The 25,495-nt window shown below is 17.5% G+C and overlaps 1 protein-coding gene across 5 annotated transcripts in view; it reads right to left on the reverse strand.

The window, feature by feature from the left end:
* Nucleotides 1-11,202: 11,202 nt before the first annotated feature.
* Nucleotides 11,203-25,495, reverse strand: part of LOC108003088 (ras-specific guanine nucleotide-releasing factor 1) — a 142,448-nt gene continuing 128,155 nt past the window's right edge. For 4 of the 5 annotated variants that reach the window (XM_062076929.1, XM_062076928.1, XM_062076932.1 and 1 more), the window contains 8 exons: nucleotides 23,652-23,974; nucleotides 21,297-21,424; nucleotides 20,048-20,068; nucleotides 15,658-16,036; nucleotides 13,276-13,373; nucleotides 12,863-13,145; nucleotides 12,511-12,708; nucleotides 11,203-12,208 (listed from right to left, as the gene is read on the reverse strand). In XM_062076929.1, coding sequence (XP_061932913.1) covers nucleotides 11,990-12,208; nucleotides 12,511-12,708; nucleotides 12,863-13,145; nucleotides 13,276-13,373; nucleotides 15,658-16,036; nucleotides 20,048-20,068; nucleotides 21,297-21,424; nucleotides 23,652-23,974 — 1,649 coding nt within the window. In that variant the 3' untranslated portion in view covers nucleotides 11,203-11,989. The remainder of the gene's footprint in view (nucleotides 12,209-12,510; nucleotides 12,709-12,862; nucleotides 13,146-13,275; nucleotides 13,374-15,657; nucleotides 16,037-20,047; nucleotides 20,069-21,296; nucleotides 21,425-23,651; nucleotides 23,975-25,495) is intronic. The other variant, XM_062076930.1, reaches the window with a different exon arrangement.

Below are 25,495 nucleotides of genomic sequence, written 5' to 3' on the forward strand. Positions count from 1 at the left end.
TTATAAATAAAATATATGATGCAATAATATTTTAATTCGTGATATATGGCTATATTTTAATAATAACATTTTTTAATAATTCATGTTATTCATATAACTAATATAACACATACACACATATATACATATATATATATAAAATATATATATTATATATATATTATATATATATAATATATTATATTATATATACTATATATATATAGTATATATAGTATATATTATATATTATATTATATTTATATATATATTAGTTTATATAATATATATATATATATATATATATATATATATATACTTAATATATTAGTTTCAGAATCAAAAATAATTAACAAATTGTGAAGTTATTATCAAAATTGAAAGAGATCAATTTTTACAGTTATATGAATTAAACTATTTATATTTTACCGTCATTTTCGTTCTTCATAAATATTTTTGCTAGAATCTTTATATAATATTATTAACGTTATATTTAGAATCTTTTCAAATGATTTCTTAAAATTTTTAACCATATGGTATTATTAATCATAAATTAATTTATTCTAAAACGATAATTTTAATAAATATTGGAAAGTAGATTTCTCTCTTATCTATTGAAATAATTCCTATTGATATTTCCTATTATAGTATTATATTCTGTATTTGAAATAAATAATTTCTTATTTTTGATTTGCAAATTATATATATATCATTATGATTGCTAATTATATGATATAGTATATTATATGATATTAAAAACTCAATTTTTAAATAAAAGACATTGAATATTAATTAATTAAATTATAGAATTACGAAATAAAATTTTTCTAAAATCAAAATAAAATTCTCTAATTTCTATCCTTTATTATTTAATTTTTATTTATCACACTTTCCTAATTTAAATACTTATAAAATGATAATATTTAGTAAAAATGAAATATTATAAAATATTTAATAGTAATAGAAATATTACTAACATTTTTTATTTTTTTTCTAGTTTTTTTCAGAGATATCATAAAAATAAATTTATTTTATAATCTTATTCTTTTATTATTATTTTTATTATTACTAATATTATTACTTTCATATTTAAAACAGTATTTGAAATAAGAGCATATATTTTAAAATATTTTAAAGATTTTTAAAGATTTTAAAGATTTTTAATAGGGAATTTAAGAGAATTTAAAAAGAACTTTTAAACTTCAGCAAAGATTCATATATTTGATCATTTCTATTTTTTCGACATTATGTAGATGTATTAAATTTTGTATTTTTATTTATATAATACATATATATATATATATATATATTTGAAAAGTAAGAAATATATATAGAGAAAAATATATAAAATTTTTATTGTTCTATTTATTATTTTCTTAAAATATCGAATACTTTGTAAAAAAAAATGAATAAATTCATTGTCAAAAGAATGAATAAATATTGATTATAATTAAATCGTCAATTAAAGCATTATTATATATTATATATTAATAAATAGATAATATAATGTATTATAATTTCATATATAAAATCAATGAAGTTATTAATTTGGCATAGAATGATTCTTAAGATTCAATATCCTAAAGTATATATATATATAGTAAAAATCATTCATATTTCTGCTTTTAAATAATAATTATGTTTAAAATAATCATTTTTAATATTTACAAATTATAATTATTTTTAAGATTTTTATTAATTATCAGATAAGCAAATAAGAGATAGTTTTAAATAAAAATAAATAGAATAGAATAGAAAAATAGTAGAATAAAATAAATTTTTAATTAATATATAATATTATAAATAATATATTAATATTTTTATTAATATATTAATATTAATATTAATTAATATTTAATATATATATATATATATATATATATATATATATATATATATATATATATAATAATCTTTGGTATAGAATATAAATAAATTATAAAAAGTTATAATTTCCATTAAATTTAAAACTATATATATTAAATGTGAAACTGTATTTTTATCATAATTATTTAAATAATATTTAAATAATTTTTTTTAATATTTATATATTATATAAATTATATATTTTTAGAATACAAATTATTATATTATTATTATATTATATTAATATATAATATTATATTATATATTAATATTATATTAATTATATAATTAAAAAATATTTTATTCCTATATATGCAAGAATAGAATGAAAAAAATGACATAAAATTCAATTTTGCTATTGTTTTCTAGATAAATTTTCTAATAATAATTATATATAATTATAATATATTATATAAATAATATATAAATAATATATAAATAATATATAAATTATAATATATAAATTATATAATAATTATATAATAAATAAATAAATATACGCACGCGCGTATATAATATATACGTGTTATATAGTAATAATGATGATAATAATACTAATTATAATAATAATAATGATGATGATGATAATGATAATGATGATGATGATGATGATGATGATGATGATGATGATGATGATGATGATGATGATGATGATGATGATGATGATGATGATGATGATGATAATGATAATGATAATGATAATGATAATGATAATCGTAATGATAATGATGATAATGATGATGATAATAATAACAACAACAACAACAACAACAACAATAATAATAATAATGTCTAACATCAATTTTCAATGTAAAATATAATCAAATTAAATATTAATATAATTAGATATTTATAAAACATATAAATCGTTTAAGAAAAATATATCTATTTGTAAAGGATTTAAAATATTTTTTTAAAAAAAATTAATTAACATATTAAATTAGCATTGGACATGTATGATTTCATAGATATTATTTGAATATATATATGTATGCATATCACATATACGTATATGCTGATAATATTTAGTGCTAGTATTTATGCATACAGTTTGAAACTTTAGCCAACTTTCATCGAATCAAGTAATAATCTTCTCAAATATTCACTGTAACAACTATTTGATTATAATTATAATTTTATTTTAAATTATTTACCTTCATATTAGATGTTATATTTAAATCAAATCTATGTCAATTTCTATTTATAATTCTCAATTGGTATAGTAAACTTGTATCAAATAAATCATGCATCAGTAACTCAAAAATTTTTAATTTTTTAATAAAAGAGAATAGAAATAAAAACTTATAAATTATTTATTATAATTTGTTAACAATTGGCTTTATAATTTAATATGAATAGATTACGATAAATATTAGAGAAAATTGTAATAATAGTTTGATATTATTTAAAAATGGAAATTCAATTTTTTTTAATCAATTTAATAATTTTTTTTGTTATTAAATTTTTAAAAAATAAAAATTATTTAAATATAAATTTTCATATAAATCAATAAATAAATATTATTAAATAATATTAATTCATAAATCGTATTAATAAATATTACTTAGATATCAAAAACAATATATATAAATATATATAAATATAAATATAAAAGTTAAATATAATATAATCTTGATAATTGTATATTCTCTCAAACCTCTATTATATTTTCTACTCATACAATATATTTTGTTATATAACCCATATAATATTTATTTATATGAATTTTTAAAATTATTTTTATAATTAACTTTATTATTAATAAAAATGTAAAATTATTAAGAAATTGAACAAGATCGAGTACAATATTAGTAAAAGAAATTACTGACAAATTATAAAAAATAAAAAATAATTAATTGAAATTTATTTAGCAAAATATTGACTTCTAAAATATTATCTGAAAAAATTTAAAAGATGTCGATTTACTACATATTGTTTCTTGCTGTTGTTAACTTGTAAGATAATTTCTTTATTTTATATAAAATGCACGAAATTATAATACATTAATTTTTCTATTTTTATAATTTATATATTATAGAATATTATACAGATTATTAAATATATTACTAAGAAAATCAATTCTAAAAATAAAAAAAATGATATAAGATTTATTAAAAAATAAAGATTCAATCTTATCTATTATTATAAAAGTTATAATCTATATTATTATAAAAGTTATAAGTAATTGGAATTCGTATTAAATAAAGAATTGTGAAAATAAAATAAAATAATAATGTGATAGAGATAGAACTAACTCTTATTTAATTTAGCACAAATTTAAATTGCTTATTATTTAATAAATAAATATTAAAAATTAATTGATAAACTAGTTTTTATTTTTGTTTGTTTCTAGAAAATCCTTCCACAAATATATTAATACTTTATATATATTTCAAAAATACTTTATAAAAAATCTTCAATTTTACAAAATTAATAATGTTAAATGTTATTTTATATTACAATTAATATCAATTTCTGAATAAATGATAAATAACAAAAAATTAATTTTTGAACCCAAATGAGAATTATATCAATATAATATTCATATTATTCAGTAGAATTTTATATTATAAATAAAAATTGTTTTTATAATACATTAGTACAACAATTTATAGAATTATAATTTTTTTTTATTTTAATAATCATTTAAAAGAAATTATTATTTTAATCTTTTCTGAAAACTCTTAAATATGTAACATTTATGATCTATTTCTATTTCATAATTTATTAAATACAATACAATAATTTCATAAATACAACAATAGTAATCTAGTTCTATTTGACTATTTAACGATACAAAGTAGTACAAAGTCGATATACATATTGAGAAGAAAATATTTTTGAATAACTAAGTTGATATGTATTGAGCGTTGAGTAGTCTTCGAACGTTCTCTCATAACATAGAATAATGAACTTAAGTAAAAATTTGTGTTTTAAAATAGAAATAACCAAAAAAAAAATGAAAAAAATTTTTGTTACTGAAGTTGGAATGTAATAATTTAATTAAAACACATTAATATATTTATTGAACATATTTATATATGGACACGTGCGCGCATGAATATATAAATATGCTTATTATATTTATAAAAAAAAATATAGGTGAAAGATATATATATGTGTATATATTTTTAACATATACACATATGAAATTTATAGTATTTGAAAATTATTTGAAATATAAGTGAATTAATTTGTGCAAATTTACAAATTATAGACAACTTATAATTAAAGTGTATAAATTTGTACTTAAAATTGTTTTTTAATTAACTATTGAAAACTATTATATATTCAAAATAAACTTAACTATTAAAAACTATTAAAAACTTTGTATTCAAAATAAAAATTATTTTTAAAATTATTCTATAAATTCTATTTAAAAATGAATCTAAATGTAAAATAAAATAATAAAAAAAATAATAAATAAAAAATAAAAAATAAATAAACAAAAAATTCAATAGTATATTATAAATATTTATGTCTTCTATACATAATTTATAGTCTTAATCACTAATTAGAATCATTTAAAATTTGTAACATTCTTAATCTTTTTATTTATTATTATTATTTTTTTTATAAGGAACTTTAATAAAAAAGTTTATTATTATTCTTATTCATATTTTTCTTTCTTTCTTCTTCTTCTTCTTATTATTATTAAGAAATATAATATAAATTTAAAGTTTTGCAACTTATATCTTTATATAATTAAAATTTTAATAATGGAAATATTTAGATACTAACGGAAAATAAATTTATTATTATTATATATCGATTTTAATTAAATTTTTAATAATTTGCTACACTTTTTTTTGATTTAATTCAGAATTATAGTGAGACGCGATTAAAAAATCAATATATTTGTACCATTTAGAAATTAACCAATAACTTAAAAAACTAATTACAAATTTATTGTTGTATATTTACATCTATAAAGTTTGAGCAATAAAGAACAATTTTCCATTTATGGCGTAAGATTGTTAGTTATTTTTCAAATTTAGTTTATTTTTAAAATTCTTTTCTTAATATAATAGTTATTTGTTAATTAATAAGTGAATTTTAGTAACTGGAGAATTTGATTTTTTTTTAACTTTACAGATTTATAAGAAGAAATAAATTTATAATCAAAAAAAGTAATTCAAAATATAATATATATATATATTTTTTAAATTATTATTATGATATTTTAAATTATTATTATATTAATTCTTTTTAATTCATAATTCAAATCCAAAATCAATATCAATAAATATCACTTAATAATAGGTTTATACAATTTTTGTTAATGCAAGAGAAATTTTTAAAATAATGATATATTATAATGCCAATGATAATTTGTTGTTGTCTATAATATATAAAAATTTTTTTAATAAAAATATATAAAACATTATACATTTATTTTAAAGAAAATCAAAATACAATATATGTCACATACGTATATATGAGACTAGATTGTGAAAAACAACTAGAGTCTCATATATATAAATAGTGAAAAAATTAAATATCACATTAATTTATAAGTTTAACATATTTTTTTGCATTTATGTTTTTTTATGTTTTTCAATGTAATAGAAAATTAGAAATTTTTCATAAACAATAATAAAGAACTTTTTGAACAACAAATTTTTATCATTTTAATATCAATAATATCATTTTATAAAAAATATGAGAAATCATTCTAATTTTTATTCTAATTATTTTTTTATACGTATTATTACTTTAAAGATGTAAATGAATCTTTATTCAAGATTGTTATTATTTTTAAATTAGAAAAAAAAGATAAATATCATACATAATTTTTCTTAAAATCTAAAAAAAATCAAAATTTTCGAGTTATTCTAATATTCTCTTATAAGAGCTGATGACAAAATATTCTATACGGCTATTCCAATTTCATTATAACTTGATACATTTTAGAAAATCTGAGATAAAGTCTAAAGTTTTCTAAAGTTTTCAGTTGCTTACTTCAAAAACAAATTGATACATTTTTATATTTTATTTTAATAATTAATTAATTATAATAAATTAATTATAATAAATTTTTGAAAATTTAGGTACATATGGATTATCTTTGATATGACGAAGGAAGTTATTGAATAAATAAATTATATTTCATTTGTCACGATTTTTTAATGTTTTAAAATATCTAGGAATTTAATTATATATAGATATAAAGCTCTTTAATATAGTTTTAACGCGATATTGAAATATATTCTCGAATATAAAATAAACACATGAAATATTGTGGAACAAAGGAATTAATAATATATTAATTGATAATGATATGCTTCGTAAAGTTATCGAAATTTACATTAACTTGTGCAAATATTTTGATTTTAATTTATTTTTGTTTTCTTCCTTTGTTCAGAAATGTATTCAAATAGAAATTTTATTTCTCTCATTCATTCATTCATTCATGCTTTCTTTTTCTTTTTCAGTTTTCGTAAAAGTCCCTATTGTTATTGTAGAGAATAAAATCACATATGAACACAAGTTTTGAAGTTAATTAATATTTTTTTTTCTTAAAAGTAATAATATATAACTATTATATTTTTTAAGTATATTATAATTAAGTATATTAATTAAAATCAATAATGAAATCAAAATTTTATATTCAGATACTCTATTTGTAACTTGAAAAAATATTTTATATTTAAGATATATAAATAAGAGAGAATAAAATAATTTTCATTATTGTACATAAATTCAATAATTCTTAACATAATTAAAATAAATGATCGACATATGTAACACAATCCGTAAATTCCAATAGGATGTATAATATTATAATTATTTAGCACTTCTTGCCAATTAAATTATGAAAAATATAAGATTTTTATGAAAATTTTAGTGATTTTAAATACATAATATTATTTGAATAAAAATTTTTATAAGATAAAAATTCACTTTATCATATATAAACTTAATATCAATATTACAAAATATAATGTTTGATATTTAATTTATTATTACAAATCAGGTGTGAATTTTCATAAAGAAATAAATAAAAAGTAGACAAAACTTTTTTATTTAAAAATTTATAATTTAAAATATACCAAATATGCGTAATTTTTAATTAAAGATTCAATACTTATATATCACTTATTACTCATTACACTTATAAGCATAATATAATTTTATACTTATTATTTAATTTGTTATTTTAATGAATTAAATCTCAATATCAACTGTCTTATCAATTTTAGTTTTACTCAATTTTAGAATTAAATATGCTTACATAACCCATTTCTAAATAGGAATAATAAATTTTCTCGACAATGAAAAATTTTTATTGACTATTTTTATTCATTTTTTTAAGTAAAATCACACCTTGTTTGATAGAATTATCTTTTGTATATTTTTTTTACATATTATATTATGAAGAGAATATATTATCCTATTCATAAATAAATTTGTTATTGACGGAAATATCCGTGTTATAATAAAATTTCATGCATTGTTGGCAAATCACACAGATTATAGTCCATTCGACTTTTTTAACAACATCTATGAGCGATATGTTTCATATATACAATAACTATTATTTTTCCATCACAGATATCTATACGATATAAAATTATAATTTAAAAAAACTATGATCAATAAAAAAAACACAAATTAAAAATTTATAGTATCTATTGAAAAGTGGCTCGCTAAAATATCTAATTGATTTTTCATTCGCATTGAATATGTCAGATATGGCAAAGAATATGTCAGAACGTATATTTAACATGATGCATATACCATATTTTATTTTTGATATTATTCAATGAAGTAGAATTAGAATAACAGAGAAAAGAAATAGATATAATTTCAGGACAAATAATATAATAAAAATATAATTTTGAAATATCGAATTTTAAATATTAAATATAAATATAATAATATAATAGAAAAAATAAGATCATGATAAAACGTTAAATTTTCAATTGAGAAAATAATAATAACATTATTTTAAAATATTTTTTGACAATTAGATACAAAGAAGTATGCATTATTTTATTTTAGCTGATTGAAACTTATCACTAATATTATTATATTTAAATAGAGAAAAATGTATAAGAGAGGAATATTATTTTATAATATATCTTTAACTAATCTTATTCTATTTTTTATGTATTATGTATATATTTCAACTTGATAAATATAATATTTTTCAATCTTTTAGCATTAAATTCATTATTTTCTTCAAACATTTAACTCGAATAAATACTTTTTCTCTTTTATTTTTAAGAATAATTTGCAAAACTCAAACTCTTGTTTTTATTTAAATAAATGAAACAATAAAATAAAATAATTTAACGATATATAAATTAATCTAATTTAATAAATAATTTCTTTATCTCAACGATATATGATTATTAATTTCCTCTATATTAATTATAATATAATGGTTTTAATGAAATAATTATTGAATAGTAACATTAAAAATGACAGAACAAACATTTTTATATTATATTTAAATATATTTTTATTGATATGCGCATTTTCAATATTATAAATTCCTCATTAAATAAAATTTTGAAATATATAAGTTATTAATTATAATTTTTTATTATTGCTAAAAAATTTTTATTGAAGAAAAAATATGATATAGTATGATAAAGCATACAATGTAAGTTTCCTCTCTTAATAAAATTTCTTAAATTTCCTTATGAATTATATAAATAATAAATAAATAAATATAAATATAATATAAAAAATCTATGTTTAAGAACATATATATTTAAGAACACTGTTGTCTTAATTTTATTAAAAATAATAATTATGTATAAAATACTATTTTCGATTTCGATATTTTATAAATACATTTAAAAAATCAATATTTTGAACAACTTTTTTTATGCATATCTAATCATTCGATTTTAATTTTTGATTTATTTACAAAATTTTCAATATTATTAAATTGAATTCTATAAAATGCATTCTTTAGATCAAAAATAAAAAATGAAATAACCATAAAATAATAGAAAATATGGTCGAAGTTATTTATGATCAAACAAAAATAATATCAATCTCTTTATTATTATAATAATTTCAATCATTGTAATTCAAATATTGTTATTTATTATATTCAACGAATCTAAAGGAAATAAATATGATAATATTAGTATTATATGTCAATCGTTTTAATATTTTAATATAAACAATTTTGTTGTATATTAACATATATAATGCTATATTGACATATATATATATACAATGAATCATAAAAACATTTTCATATATCTAATAAAAATTTAATTGTATTATCAGAACCAACAATAATTTCGTTTTATATAAAACATTATGCATCTATAGATCATAATGGATTATGAAATAATTTCTTTGCTACTGTAATATTATTTTAAAGAAATGAAATTTTTAAAATCTTTAAAATAATAATATTATCTTAATTTTATTATAATATAATATTATCTAATTTTTTTAAACTTAATATAATTTTGTAATAATATAAAAATATAAAACGATAAGAAATTTTGAAATAGAATGTAAATAGTATGAAATTAAATCTTAAATTATAAAATAATTAGATTTTAATGTTCCATTCATTATTATCCTGTTGTAAAAATATTTCCAAACAAAAATATATAAATATAAAAGAATAAATTTAGAAATTTATTTCACACACACAAAAAGATTTTTCGCCGAAAAAAACTGCGTAACTTATTATATTTTATGTACACATAAATTTTTATTAAAATCAAATTTCTTAAGATAAGTGAATTTTTACAATAAATCGTTTTTGACTAAGTGTGTATAAGTGTGTATTACGATGAAATACATGTATATAATGTAATAATATCGAATTTTTTTTGCAAATAATTCGAAAATAAAAACCCAACGGTTGTTATATGTATAAGTTATTTGAAATATTGATTTTTATAATATACTTAATAATCATTGAAATAGAAAAACATCTACTTTTTAAATAATTATTAAATCCAATAAATATAATAAATAATAAAAATAGAAAAATACAAAAAAAAAACAATAAAAATTAGATTAGATTAAGAGTTGATCGAAGGTTTTAAGTCGTTACTCTATTGATTGTCAAATACAATCTTCGATCTTTAATCTGCTAATCTTCATCATCCAATATTTTTTTTTTATTATTAATTTTCATTACGAAGAATAATACTGTTCGATTGAACATTAATTAAAAATCAGTGATCAAAATCTCTCCAACTTCATCAACTATTCTATCGACTAACTACACCCCGTCAAAAAATGGCTCAAAAAAAAGATGTTATCGACAGCGTTCATCTATTTAACATCGTCTTTCGACGAAGTATAACACATTTTGATAACAGTGATCACAATATGAGATGAGACATGAAAAATCAAATAGAAAAAAAGTAAATAGTAATAACATTTATTTGTCCATATATTGTTTATCAGAATGATCCAACACACTATTAAAAATTAATAAAATTTTGATTATATTTCTTGTTGTAAATATAGTTTATATCAATATATAGTTTAATCAATATATTTACGAATTTTTGTTAAATTACGGTGAAATGCAATTTAATAATAGCATCTTTTACAGATTCAACGTAAAGACATATTGAAATTCATGAATCGAAATATATGAAAAATGGACGTTATTGTGACAACGAACGAGAGTGGACGGGGTTCAAGATACATTGGTTTGTGTCTGACATAAAACGATGTCGCAACGTTCATTGTTATTTGCAGGAAATAATGGACATCTATTTTTAAAAAAACTCGGGAAATATCTGAATACGCTTGTTGTTTGGCTCTGAATCATAATAATTTCTATGGAACATTTAATTCTCCATTCTATTCTTTTATATTGAGAAACAAGAATGATATTCGTAAGAGAGATAAGATAAGATTCGTATAATTCATAAAGAATTCCATATTCATGTTTCCATTCAATTCAATTTTTTTCAATTAACGATCATTAAATTTGTATACTTTTTACAAACTTCATCCTTTTCAAGAACATTTAAATCTGTAAATGCTCTTCTTAACCATTACTGAGATTCAATATTTAGCATGAATCTTTCTTTTTCTTTTTTTTTTTTTTTTAATTTTTTTATTATTTAGAAAATAGCTTAAGAATAAGACAAGAATAATTAAGTTCGTATTAATAATTGAAGCAGCTCGGTACTCAAATTTATTTTGTAGATGTGTGGCTCACAGAAGGTGGCAGATTAATTAAGGTTGAACTACTTAACCTGGATGTTCTTGGTTCAATCTCTAAAGACATGCGGTATAGATCCTTCTCGTTCAGCAACAATGATGGATCCAGTAAGTAATTCGTTACTTTAGTTATCAATTCAATTTTATATGGCGTTTGTTGAAAATGTCGTATTTCTCGAATCACGTGGGCGATCTAGAAATAAATTGAATAACTTCCTTAAAATTCTCACACATGAAATTGAAAAATAAATTTAAAGAAATAATTGCAATTATAAGATTATTCATTTTTAATTTATTGTTTATAATATTTATATTATGCACGCGATATCTCAATACAAAAATAATGATGAAATTTATTTTTTGTAGAATTTATGCAGAAGGAAACAAAAAAGAAAAGAAAGAAATTTAAATACGAATGTTAGATCAATTTATATTATATTCATATTTATCTATAAATATATTCAAGTTTATATAAATAATTAATAACTTACTTACCATTCGCATTTTGGAAAAATTTAAAAGGCCTTCTTCGGTCATGGTTGGTGTACCTTCTTCTATGAAAGAAAGATCAGTTAAATATAATCCTAAATAAGGAATGCAAGGTGGATCGCATCGATGTAAAGCATCCCGTAGATTTCTAAAACGCCCATCAGAAGAAACAATGTTTTGTAATCTTTCAATTGTTTGTTTTGTCTGAAAATCAATAAAAAAATTTATTATAAATTTGAATCTCCTTATTTATAGATATTTATTATATTATCTTGTTCTTTAATGACAATAATTTTTTATTTATAAATTTTAAATGATTTATATGATTAAATTTTTATTTTTAAATTAAATTATTTACTGTTTTTGAAACTTTTTCCCATGTCTTTTTCAATCTGAAAACACTGCTATTCGTGAAAGCTGCACAAATTTGTAATACGCCATTATAATTATGCAAAACTCTACTAATGTCTGCAACTGCAGCCCATTTTTCAATCACTGCAACCCGTGCTGCCATATTTGAACGGCGAATAATCTCTGAAACAACTAACTGCGACACTTCGTTGAATCTCTTTGTCATTAAAAGAATGTGAGGAGCACGTGTAGCTTTATCAATTTTCATCCATGCTTGCCCAAGAAATTCTCTGCACAAAAATTATAAAAATATACATTAAAACTTTTTCTTATAACAATAATTTCATTATATATTTTTGTTATTTAAATAATATATTATTTTTCCAATGAAAGAATTCCTGCTTTACTTTGATTACTTACTCGCTTGAAATGGATGTAAAAATCTTGTGATCCAAGTACGTCATTTGTTCTGCGATTTCAAGCGCAGACAATGTCTCGATATTCTCTTTAGTTTGCATCTAAAATTATATATATATTTTTTTGAAATATAAATCAAGATAATGATTATATATTTAAATTTAAGATAATCACTTTTATTATTTTTATGTACTTATATACTTATATATAGAATAATTTGTTTAAAATATTCATTAGAACAAATCATTTTCATTCTGAAAACTATGGGAGATATATATTAATGTATATATTATTAATGTTTTTTCTTTCTTTTTTTTTTACAAGATAAAAAAACTGATTATACGAAATTCAAGAGATTTTTCTACAAACGATTATAAAAGAATCATTTTCTTTCTGAAAACTATGGGAGATATATATTAATGTTTTTTCTTTTTTTTTTACAAAATAAAAAAACTGATTATTTGAGATTCAAGAGATTTTTCTACAAAGGACTACAAAGGAAAGAAACTGTCCTTATTTTTTTTAAATGAAATATATCAAATTCTATTCATTAAAATTGCTTTTACAAAACTGAATAATTATATATATTTACTTGAAACATTTTTTATTATTCTGCATTAGACTTATGACAAAAGAAAAATATAAAAAGAGACGTCAAAAAAATTTATTGTTATGAAATTCATTTTAAGTTGATTAAAATGATAACTGTTCTCTTTTAAATATTTAGTTATTTTTTTCATGATTATTCCATATAATATATAATATATAATATAATAAATCCGGATAATATTACAAACATTTCGTATCCTTATCTTCATATTTTATTTTATTATCAGTCAACATTTTAATATTTTAATATTTTAAATGCAATATAAAAATATTTTTTTTAATAGTTTAATTTTCTGAAGAATATAAATTTTTATAAATAGCAAATCTTTATTTAATTAAAGCATATGATAATATTCAATAAATATATAAAAAATAAATCTTATTCCATATGTAAAATATATAAAAAAATTAGATATGAAAACAATTAAAAAATTTCATATTTTTTATTCGATTTTACTATTATTTTTATATCTTTAAAGTATTAATTTTCAATGATGGCATCAAGATATTAAGAAGTTAATTATAAGTGTACGAAAATGGAAAGTTTCCTTAATTAAAAAATGACAAAAATTTAATATATGAACTAGCATTAATAATAAATAATTAACAAAATACATTATATGAAATATATTAAGATTTATTGGAGATATGAGATATATAAGTAGATAGAAGAAATTGATTCTATTCTTATCATTTAATAAATGTATACCAAAACTTTCTATAACTATATCGAAAACAAGGCCAAATAAAATATATGTTCATATAAACTTTTCTTATTGTTTTCATATACAAAATTCACTGTCAGAAAATGGTTCCTATCATACATTATTGTATGTTAAATTAAATAATATATATATATATAGGAATCATGATATATAGAAGTCATTTGAAAAGTAATATAAATATATTTGCATGTAATATCAAAAAATAAAAAAACATTAAAAGCATCATATATCAAAATGTATTTATATTTTTTTCTTGTGAAATATACGTATAAAAAAAACAGAATTTTATTTAATTTAATTGCTTAAATATATATATATTGTAATAGTACTATAATAGATATTAAAATCATGTTATCAACTATTTATGGCAATACTTATATTACAATAATGAAATTAAAGCTGAACCAGATTCACATCCATCATATAGTAGTATCATCGATTCTAATTCAATATCTTATGATTTTCAGTCTTTTTTATTTTATTACTTTAAAGAAAATCTTAAGGGTCTATGAATAATGAAATAATGAAAAAATAAAAGAGAGAATTTTTAATTCAAAATCAATTACAGAAACAGTAATGAAATTAAGAAACTTATTATATTAAAATTAATATTATATTATATTATTTTATATAAAAATTTAAAACTTTATTATAGTTTTTATTAACTTTATTATAGTGTTTTCCCACGATTTGTATAAAATAAACTAATAGAAGGATTATTATACTTATATATCGATCGAAGTATTATACTTTCTCTTTCTTTTTTTGTTTTTGTTTGTTTTTATTTATGAATATTTTCATTAATTCTTAATTTTCAATAATTAAAAAAAATAAAAAATATATATATCTTTTCTTGATTTTCGATTTATTTTAATTTAAAAAATTTGAATAATTAATTTGAAGAATATATATTATATTCAATTTTTTAAAAAATTTTTTACATAACCGAATTGTATTTATATCGTTTATAAAAAATATATAATATAAAAAATATGCATAAAAATCTGTAGTCTACTAATTATCATAAGTTAGTGATATTTTGTGTACGTACAATTGGAGAGGCTAATAGTTTCTTGAGATCCACTTTGCTATTTTCTGATTCTTCTTTCGTGATTAATCTAAGAAGCTGGCTTGCAGCTTTATGTTCAGCTGGGAGAAGATTAGGGCAGTAAATGATATCTTCTAGGAACTCAATCGTTAAATTTTTCAACTTCTGATCAGATTCAAAATCTTGAGCATGTTTCGAGACCCAATGTCTCAACACGTTTAATACTCGCATCGTGGCTGCAGTTGACATAACTGATTCCTTTCGTCTGTTTTTTTCTCGACACGAACCACTACGATTATTTCCTTCGATTCCCTTATCTGGGGGATTGCTTGATGCAGATGTTGCAATTGCAAATGCAGTTGCAGCAGTCGAAGTACTACTCCTAATATGGAATTTCAAAATATTAACATCAATCATTTTTCGTATATATTATAAGTATATTTAAAAATATTTAAATCTCTTTCTATCATAAACATTTTATTTTTTTTAGGAATTTAATTTTTTTAGGAATGAGAAATTTATGTCATAGTACTATATTTTATTATTTTATTACTTAAAAATTATATATCTAAATTATATTTATATTAATATATTAATATAATTTATATATGTTTAATATATTTATATAATAATATGTATTATATGCAATAATAATAATATATTATTAATAACATTATTACATTATGTATATTATATGTTATATGTACACGATAATGTAAGATATAATAACGTATTATGTATTTATATATTTATTTAAATATATAAAAATTATTTTTTTATTTTACTTATAATTAAATACTTCCTTTAAATAATTATTGATTTTTTAATTTAAATCTATTTTATTTTAATAATAATTAATGGTAATTATTTTAATAATAAAATATTTCATTGTACGTCGTTTTTTATTAAAAAATTACCATTAATTATTAAAAAAATTACTATAATTATTAAATTATTCAAAAGTTTTATTTTAATTATATTATATTCAATTTTAGATTATTAATTTTTATAAAAATTTTTATTTCTAATTTATTTTCGTTGTATGATAATTTAATAATGAATGTAATATGTGTTATTAATATATTAATATATTACAATAAAAGTTAATGAATATATCATATATTTATATATTTAGTTTTTATAACTTTAAATTTTTGAAAAAATGATTTTAAATAAATTATTGATTATATGATATTCAAATAATATTTTCATACTTTTCAATATTATTTTTAATTAAATAAATATTTAATTAAATCGAATTATATAATATAATATTATAGTATATATTTTAATAATAATATTGTTTATTTAAATTGATTTAATAAGAAAATTTGTAATCGAATAATTTCTTTTAATCAAATATTAAAATGCTTATAATTTCAGAATAAGCTTTTTTATTGATTTCTTAAAAGATTATAAATTTATTTTTCAATTATATTTTTCAATTTTTAATTTTTGAATTATTTAATTGTAATTGAATTATAGTATCATTATAAAGCGAAAAAAGTATTATGAATATTTGATATTCCTTTTTCTTTTTATAATTTTATGATAACTGTCTAACATAATATTAGACACAGTGAACATCTAAGCAAGTAAAATAATAAAAGAACATGTAATTCTTTCTTTATTATCTACAAACTACCCATATTATGAATAAAATAAATTCTACTTTATTTTTTTTCTACTAATCATTCGTAATATACTGAATTAAATTTTTTTTTAAGTTATATATATTTCTATTTGTAATTATCTTTTTGATTCACTTAAATATATAAAATAAAATAGAAAATACTGTAAAAATAGCTCATAAAAGTATTTGAACATTATCTTAAAAAAATTCATGTAATCCAAAAATTCTTTAAATTTGAATAAAAAAATACGTATATTATATGTAAATTATATGTATATTATATGTATATTATATGTAAAGCATAATAAATTACACATGAAGTAATTTTTTGTTGATTGAAAATTTTTTTTTAATAAAAATAAAATTAATAAAATTTTTAATAAGAATAAAATTAATTGAAATTTCAGAATGATTTTTATATATATGTATATATACATATATCTATATTTTACTATATATAATTATATTTATAATATAAAATATAATTTTGAAATGTAATTATATTTTAGAATTTTTTCACAACAGAGTAATCAAGTATTAAGTTATAAAAATTTTAAATTAATATGCTTACTATTCGTGAAGTTATCTTTATCTATTAAAATTTAAATATCGATTTAAAGCTAATTTAAAATGATTTTGTTAAAAAAAAAATACTCTATGTACAGAATCTATGTTATAGAAAATATATCTTTGGTAAATCAATTCTAGAAATCAATACAAACACAAAAGTTGCTAACACTTAATTAAAATAAAAGTTGATTGAAGCTTAATTATTAAGTTAGAATCTAAGTTTGCATTAAATGAATCGAAATGAAATGCTGGATTAATGGAGATCTGTTTTTTTTGGATTATCTAATAAAAACTTAAATTATTTTATTTATTAAGCTAATACTATTTAATAAGCTGATATTTTGTATATTATTTTCATATAAAAATAATATTTATAATAATAATATTGGTTTTAACTTTTATTTTTTCTTAGTTTCTAAAATCGACTTTCCAAAATTTTTACAAATATATAAATATTATGTAATTTATTATGCTATATTCAAATATATATTTTAAAGACTATTCAAATACTAAATTAAATATAGATATATTATGTAATTAATATATATTTTGAAAATATTTATATACTATTGTATATAAATATATACAAAATATATACTAATGTACATCTTATGTATATAAATGAATAATTTTATTTACATTGCATGTATAATATAAAATTTAAATAAAAGTTATTTGTTGCTTATAATATTTTACATGATTTGTTATGATTTAATATTCAAATAGTAAATAAATAATAATCAGTTTATTGCGAATGATTTTTATAATCTAAAATCTAATGTGCACTAGTGTGCGTCTTTGCTATCTAATTCAATAAAAGTCGACAATGCAATAATTAATCTGATGCTGTCATATTAAAATAAATTCGCTGAGAATTTCAAATAACACAAGGCGTCTAATAAATTGAAACTATTTCTATTTCGTTTAGTACGCCCATAATGCAAGGTAATTGATAGTAAAATAAAAATAGGTAATATGATATGCATAAATTATTCATGATGTTTTCTTATATATTATAATATAGTTTTGATTATTTCTGTTGATAAAAATAAACTTAAAAACATGTTAAAATTTTTAAAATAGGTAATATTTAAAATAGATTAAGTTTTCATGCAATTAAGATTTTATTAATTATTAATGAAAAAATTGAAAAAAATATAAAAGTTAAAAAATTTACAATATTAATAAAATAATTTAAATCAATATTATTAAATATTAATGGTAATTAATCAAAATTAATCAAAAAAATATTTCTTTTTTATTTTATAGAAAAATTTTAAAAAATAAAAAAAATAATAGTAATGGGCTTTTCATAAACACCTTGTATATGATATACATCTTATAATATATATTTTATTTTATTAAAATAGAAAAATATATCCATATGTATATTTATTATATTATTTTTCTTTAATACTTAAGTTATAAAAAATATTTTATACAATTAAGTATTGCCGACATTATTTATAAATAATTTTAAGTTTCCTAATATATAGTGGATAAAAAGTGTTCATACAGTAATTAATTTCAACAAAAATGCTGTAGATATTTATTAACTTCGTTTATTAATATAATTCCAACATTTAAATAATATGTTTTATGTTCTTAAACTATAGAATAATTTATTACAAAATTGCAATATTTATATCTATTATTGTTTTATACATATTATTTTATTTTTAAATATGAATAAATTTTTATCTTTTTTAATGATCAAATTATAATATTTATATATATTTATTTAATATACTTACTAATATACTTATTTAATATTAATATTTAATATACTATACGAATATTTATTACAGATATATTTTTGCCATTTCTTATTATAAATTAATATCGCAATTTTTTTTTGTAAAATTGTTATATACCTATTATATACTTATTATACTTATTATATACTTTTAAGAACATATTTGTTGAATTTATTTGAAATTATATTAATAAATGAAATTTTACAATGTTTTTGTTGAAATTTATTATTATACACACAAATTTTTTATATTTATTGTAAGAACAATAATTTTTGATAGGAAGATAAGTGCAATTTTGAAACTTTTCAATGTGCTTTAAATTATTACAGGCAATTAAATGATGGATAAGCAAAAATGTGATTTTGTGAAATAGAGTCACCATGCGCTACATTCAGTGGAAATTTGCAGTTTCAGAAGCAGAAATAACACTTACCAGAAAGGTACACGTCCAATGCTATAAGTGATACAAAATGTCATATGAAATATAATTGCATTAAAATAACTAAAATATTATCCTGAATTGAAAAATTAATTTCATGAATTATTTAAAAGATGTATTTCGAAATATATAATTCAAAAAAACAGATAAATGCAAAATAAATATTTTGATTTACAAATAGAAACGGTTTACGGAATTGTTATTAGAATTAATATTATATTGTATACAAAAAAGGAAAATATTATTTACATAGAATCATATGAAATGAATCATCGAAATCATGAAAATTTTTTTTTAAACAATAAATGTAAAATATACTTATAAAGTTATGTCTATGTTCAGATTTCTTCAAATTTCTTCTTAAAAAACATAATAATTTAATATAATTTTTTCATTGCAAAACATAATATCTAATTTTATATATATATAATAAAATCTTATTATTAATTAATGATTTTATTTTTTCAAAATAAATGTACAATAAAAAAAAATATACAACAAAAATGGACAATATATATATATATATATATATATATATATAACATATTATGATAAATATATATAATATAATATACAATAAATCAATCATAATAAAAAATAATTCTTTCTAGTAAAATAAAATAAAATACACATGATCTTTCTAATTATTAGATATAGAATATTTAATAGATAATAAAAAATAGTATCGTTGAAATAAGGATAGAAAGATACAATTATTTCTTTCTACAAAAAAAAAGGAAGATTATAGGCGTAAGAAAACACGTAAAAATACCGAGACAAAGCACTCATGCGCAAGAAAGTGAAAAATACCTTTATTACAATTAACATTCAATAGCGATACCGTGAAACGAAATAGAGATAATTTTTCTTTTTCTATTTTAAAATACAAATACCAGTACAAATCAGTTTCTTAATTATACACGCGTTTAATACGAATATTAGTCGTTATTTTAATGTAATATTATAGAAATCAATACATTTTAGTATTTTTTAAGTTGGATATTATTTTGTTCGAACAAATAATAAAATATCGTATTTTCGTATAAGACGTATAATAAAATATCGTATTTTCATATAAAAGGTATAATAAAATATCGTATTTTCGTATAAGAAGAATATATTCAATAATATAATTATTGGAAAATGAAAATCTTTCAGATCGATCGACATGCGCACTTTTTTATGATATGTACGATAACGTATGGATATAAACACTTAACACGTCAGGAATACTCGAACGAACCTTCGATGACTCTGGCGAAAGCTGGTTATCACTACTCCAGCCTTGCTAGAAACCTGGTCGTGTTGGAAGTTGCCTTGTTGGGAAGACATTTCGATTTCTTGAATCGATCGTCTGCTCATCCAATAATTCTGTAAAGATGAAATAATATATTTAATATTTAATTTTATCTCCATAGCATTGCATCGATAATTCAATTATTGAAAAATATATTATTATTGAAATTATTTATATTTTCACGTAAAAAGTTTAATTACATATTATGTTCATAATTAGATTCATTTTAAAAATTTATCATTACAAATTGGTCAAAAAATTTTTGTTAGAAATAGTATAAAAGAAAAGAATAAATTATAAATTTTTTAAAGATGTTTTTATTGTGTAATAATAAGTTTTAAATTTTGAATCATATATAAAAATATTTTTCACGTTATTATATATATATATATTATATATATTATATATATATATAAACTATATATATACATATGTATATATATATTTTTTATTATATATTCTAGTATTCATGCTATATTATATGTTAGGCAATTGTATTTAGATAATTTTATTTAAATTTTTTTATTTTCACTAATCTAATGAAAGATAATATCATTTAAATCATTTTTCAATAATTTTTTATTTAATTTTATTAAATAATCTATATATATATATATATATATATATATATATGTACATACATACATACATCTATATATATGTATATATATATATATGTATATACTATATATATACATACATCTTTGTTACAAAAGTAATCTATTTCATTATTCTAATAATAATGAAAAAGATTACATTTGTATTTTTTCGAAAATTAATTCATTATTTATTTATAATATTTATTTATAATATTATAATTTATAATATTATATATTATTTATATATAATTATTTATTTATAATATTCATATAAAATTTAAAAATTCTGATTATATTATATTTTTAATTATATTAATTTATTCAAATATGTTTTTTGTTGTTATAAACATTCTATTCTATCGTTAAATAATAAATTATTTAAACGATTAAAGTTTTCATATGCAAAATCAAAATATGCTTATTTTCATAAAGACTCTTATAAATATTTCTTATTATAATTATAAGTGAAATATTATTACTGAAAATCATTGCAATATAGATATTCATTTTGTGGCAAAAAGTAATAATACTTTATTTCATACTAAATTGCAAATGCTTTTCGCGAAAAAAAAAACTTAATATTTTGAATTATATTAAAGGTAAATATGTTTTTTTTTTATAAGAAAAATAAAATGTGTTATTTTTCATAAAATATTATAAGTTATGTATTGTTGTTGTAATATAAATATCACAAACATTTAAAGAATCTAATATAAATCTTATAATTATATTGCTTAAATCAATATAATATGTGAAAAATTTTGCATGCAATTCAAAATTTAGAACCAAATAACAGATATATAGATACGGAAAAATTATTCAAAATGGTTCCTTATATTTTTAGTGGTTCTTAATATTTTTCAAAATTATTCAAATTAAATAAGAAAAATTTTCGAGAAATTCATCCAATAATTATATAAACAAACTTTGTTATATATTTAGAATTTTATCTGAATAATAATTAATAATAATAACCACAAAATAAATTAGAAAATACATATCAAAGAAAAATCAAACAAATAAAAATAAAAATAAATAATTCAAGAACAAAATCACAAATAATTCCAAACAAGATATAAGCAGCAAACTATAAATATATAAAATAAACATTAAACTTATTTAGACATGCAGAATCTAAATTTGAAAAGATCTTAGCTGTCAAATTCTAAATAAAGAAAATATAACATTTTCAATTTATTATTTTAAAAATATTAAAATGTATTATGTATATAATACTTTAAAAATATTAAATATATTATGTATATAATACTTAAGAAAATGATATGAAAAAATATTAAATATTTCAAATGTAGAAAAAAGAAACATAAGATACTTAAAATACTCATAAGATATTCAAAATAAAAGAAAATATTCAATAAAAATTATTACATATATTTCTCTAAAAAATTAAAAAAAAATATTTTAGATTTATTTTTATCTAATATGTAATTACATTTAATATATCAAATAGTTACAATATCAACCACTACTTTAATTATCGACAAATGTATTAAAATTTTCACATTAAATAAATAATGATCTACTACTTCAAAAAGAAATATAAATAATTATATATAATTAAAAATATTTAATAAAAAAATTAAAAAAAAATAATAAAATATTTGATACCTACAATATTTTAAATATATATATAATATTAAATATAAAATATAAATTTATAATAAAATTATTTTTAACATACTCCAGTTATTGTAGAAATCGAGCTACTCCTTATAGTAGCCGCAGGTGCAGAAGCAATCGATGCTCTATGTTCACTTTGATGTAAATGTTGTTTTTGTTGATTCTGTAGACTTTGCTGAATTTGTTTAGGAGATTGAGGTTGCATTGTTGAGATATTAATTTCAGTTTCTTTTGCTGTTTGTTTTTCTTTTTCCTGTTTGTTTATTTCAATTTTGATTATTTCAGCATTTTTTTCTTTTGGTATTGGAGAAATACTTGCTTGTACATTCTCTTTTATTTGTTTTGATAATTCAGCTTCAGAATGTTCGTAGATAAATTGTTCATCTAAAAACATTATTATACACTTGTGAAATATAAATTCGGTGATACTCGTAATATATTATAAACAACAACAAACTAAAACAACAAACTAATATAATTATATATTATATATTATATATTATATATACATATATATATATATATATATATATATATATATATATATATATATATATATATGATCCACATTGTTACAAGCTGTTTTTGAGATATAAAAATAAAAAAATATCAATTAATTTATTTCTTACATTTCAATGATACAAGAAGATTGATTGGAGATTTAAAAGATTTTTCTATAATGAATACAAAGACGCATAAAAGAATTGTTCTCATTTTTCTTAAATGGAATGCAATATTAATTTGTATTTATTTCGTTAACTCTCACAAAATTGAATAACATTTGCTTGAAGCATTTTTAGTTCTGCAAAAATTATGATGAAAAAGAAAAAATCTAAAAAGAAATTAAACCAATATTAAACTAAAATAATTGAAACTTATAAGATGAAATTCATTTTATTATATATTCAAAATTATTAATGAATGTTCAATTCTAAATATTTAATTATTCTTTTTATGATATTATTCTATATTAAATAAATTATTGGAATTATGAATTGATAAATATTTCGTATTCTTATCTTCAAAATTTCAAATATTCAATCTTTGAATAAAGTGCGAATGTGTTTTCTAATCGAACAAGCTAAAATTTTAAAAAGGAAAGAGAAGAATGAATTCTAGATATAATATTCCGATTTTTATTTTCGAGATATTAATAAAATATTTTTGATATAATACATTGATAATATATTGAGATCTGCATATACGTGCACATTTTGTATATTCTTAACAATGTATATGTTAATATGATACTATTGCTTAATTATTGTTTCTACATCATACTTTTAAATTTTTTTAAATTAAAATTTGAAAGGAATGGAAGAAAAAGGAAGAGATTTTTCTAATTTAAGACATTTTATCTAACTTAATAAATATAAACAAATATAAACAAAACAAATGTATGATTAATGCAAGTGGCTTATCATTCGGTCAATAATATCGCTATTTCATCAGCAGTTATTAACAATGCAGTTGTAACACAAATACAAATACAAAAATGTTTGAAAGTAATTTTGTATATATAGACAGAATTTAATATATTGTATCATAAATTTTTTATTAACATAAACTAATAAATAAGTAAAGTTAAAATTTTATATATACAAAATTTCCTTCTTTTCTTTCATCCCTCAAATTTTCAGAAAAGTCATACCATATTTCATCTCTTCTTTTATTATCGGTATAACATTTAAAAAGTAATATTCATTTTACTTACCTAATTAAATCTCAAAATAAGTTTACTTTTATAGCTTAATTTCTTTTTAAATTTTTCTTTCATCATATTTCTTAATTATATAAAAAAATATATAAAAAATATATAAAATATAAATAACAAAGAGCAATATAATTATTATATTTAGCAATATTCGAGTAATATAAAATTATATTATTTTTATAAAAGTTATC

Source organism: Apis cerana, linkage group LG7, assembly GCF_029169275.1.
Source record: "Apis cerana isolate GH-2021 linkage group LG7, AcerK_1.0, whole genome shotgun sequence".
In the NCBI taxonomy this organism is placed as follows: Eukaryota; Metazoa; Arthropoda; class Insecta; order Hymenoptera; family Apidae; genus Apis; species Apis cerana.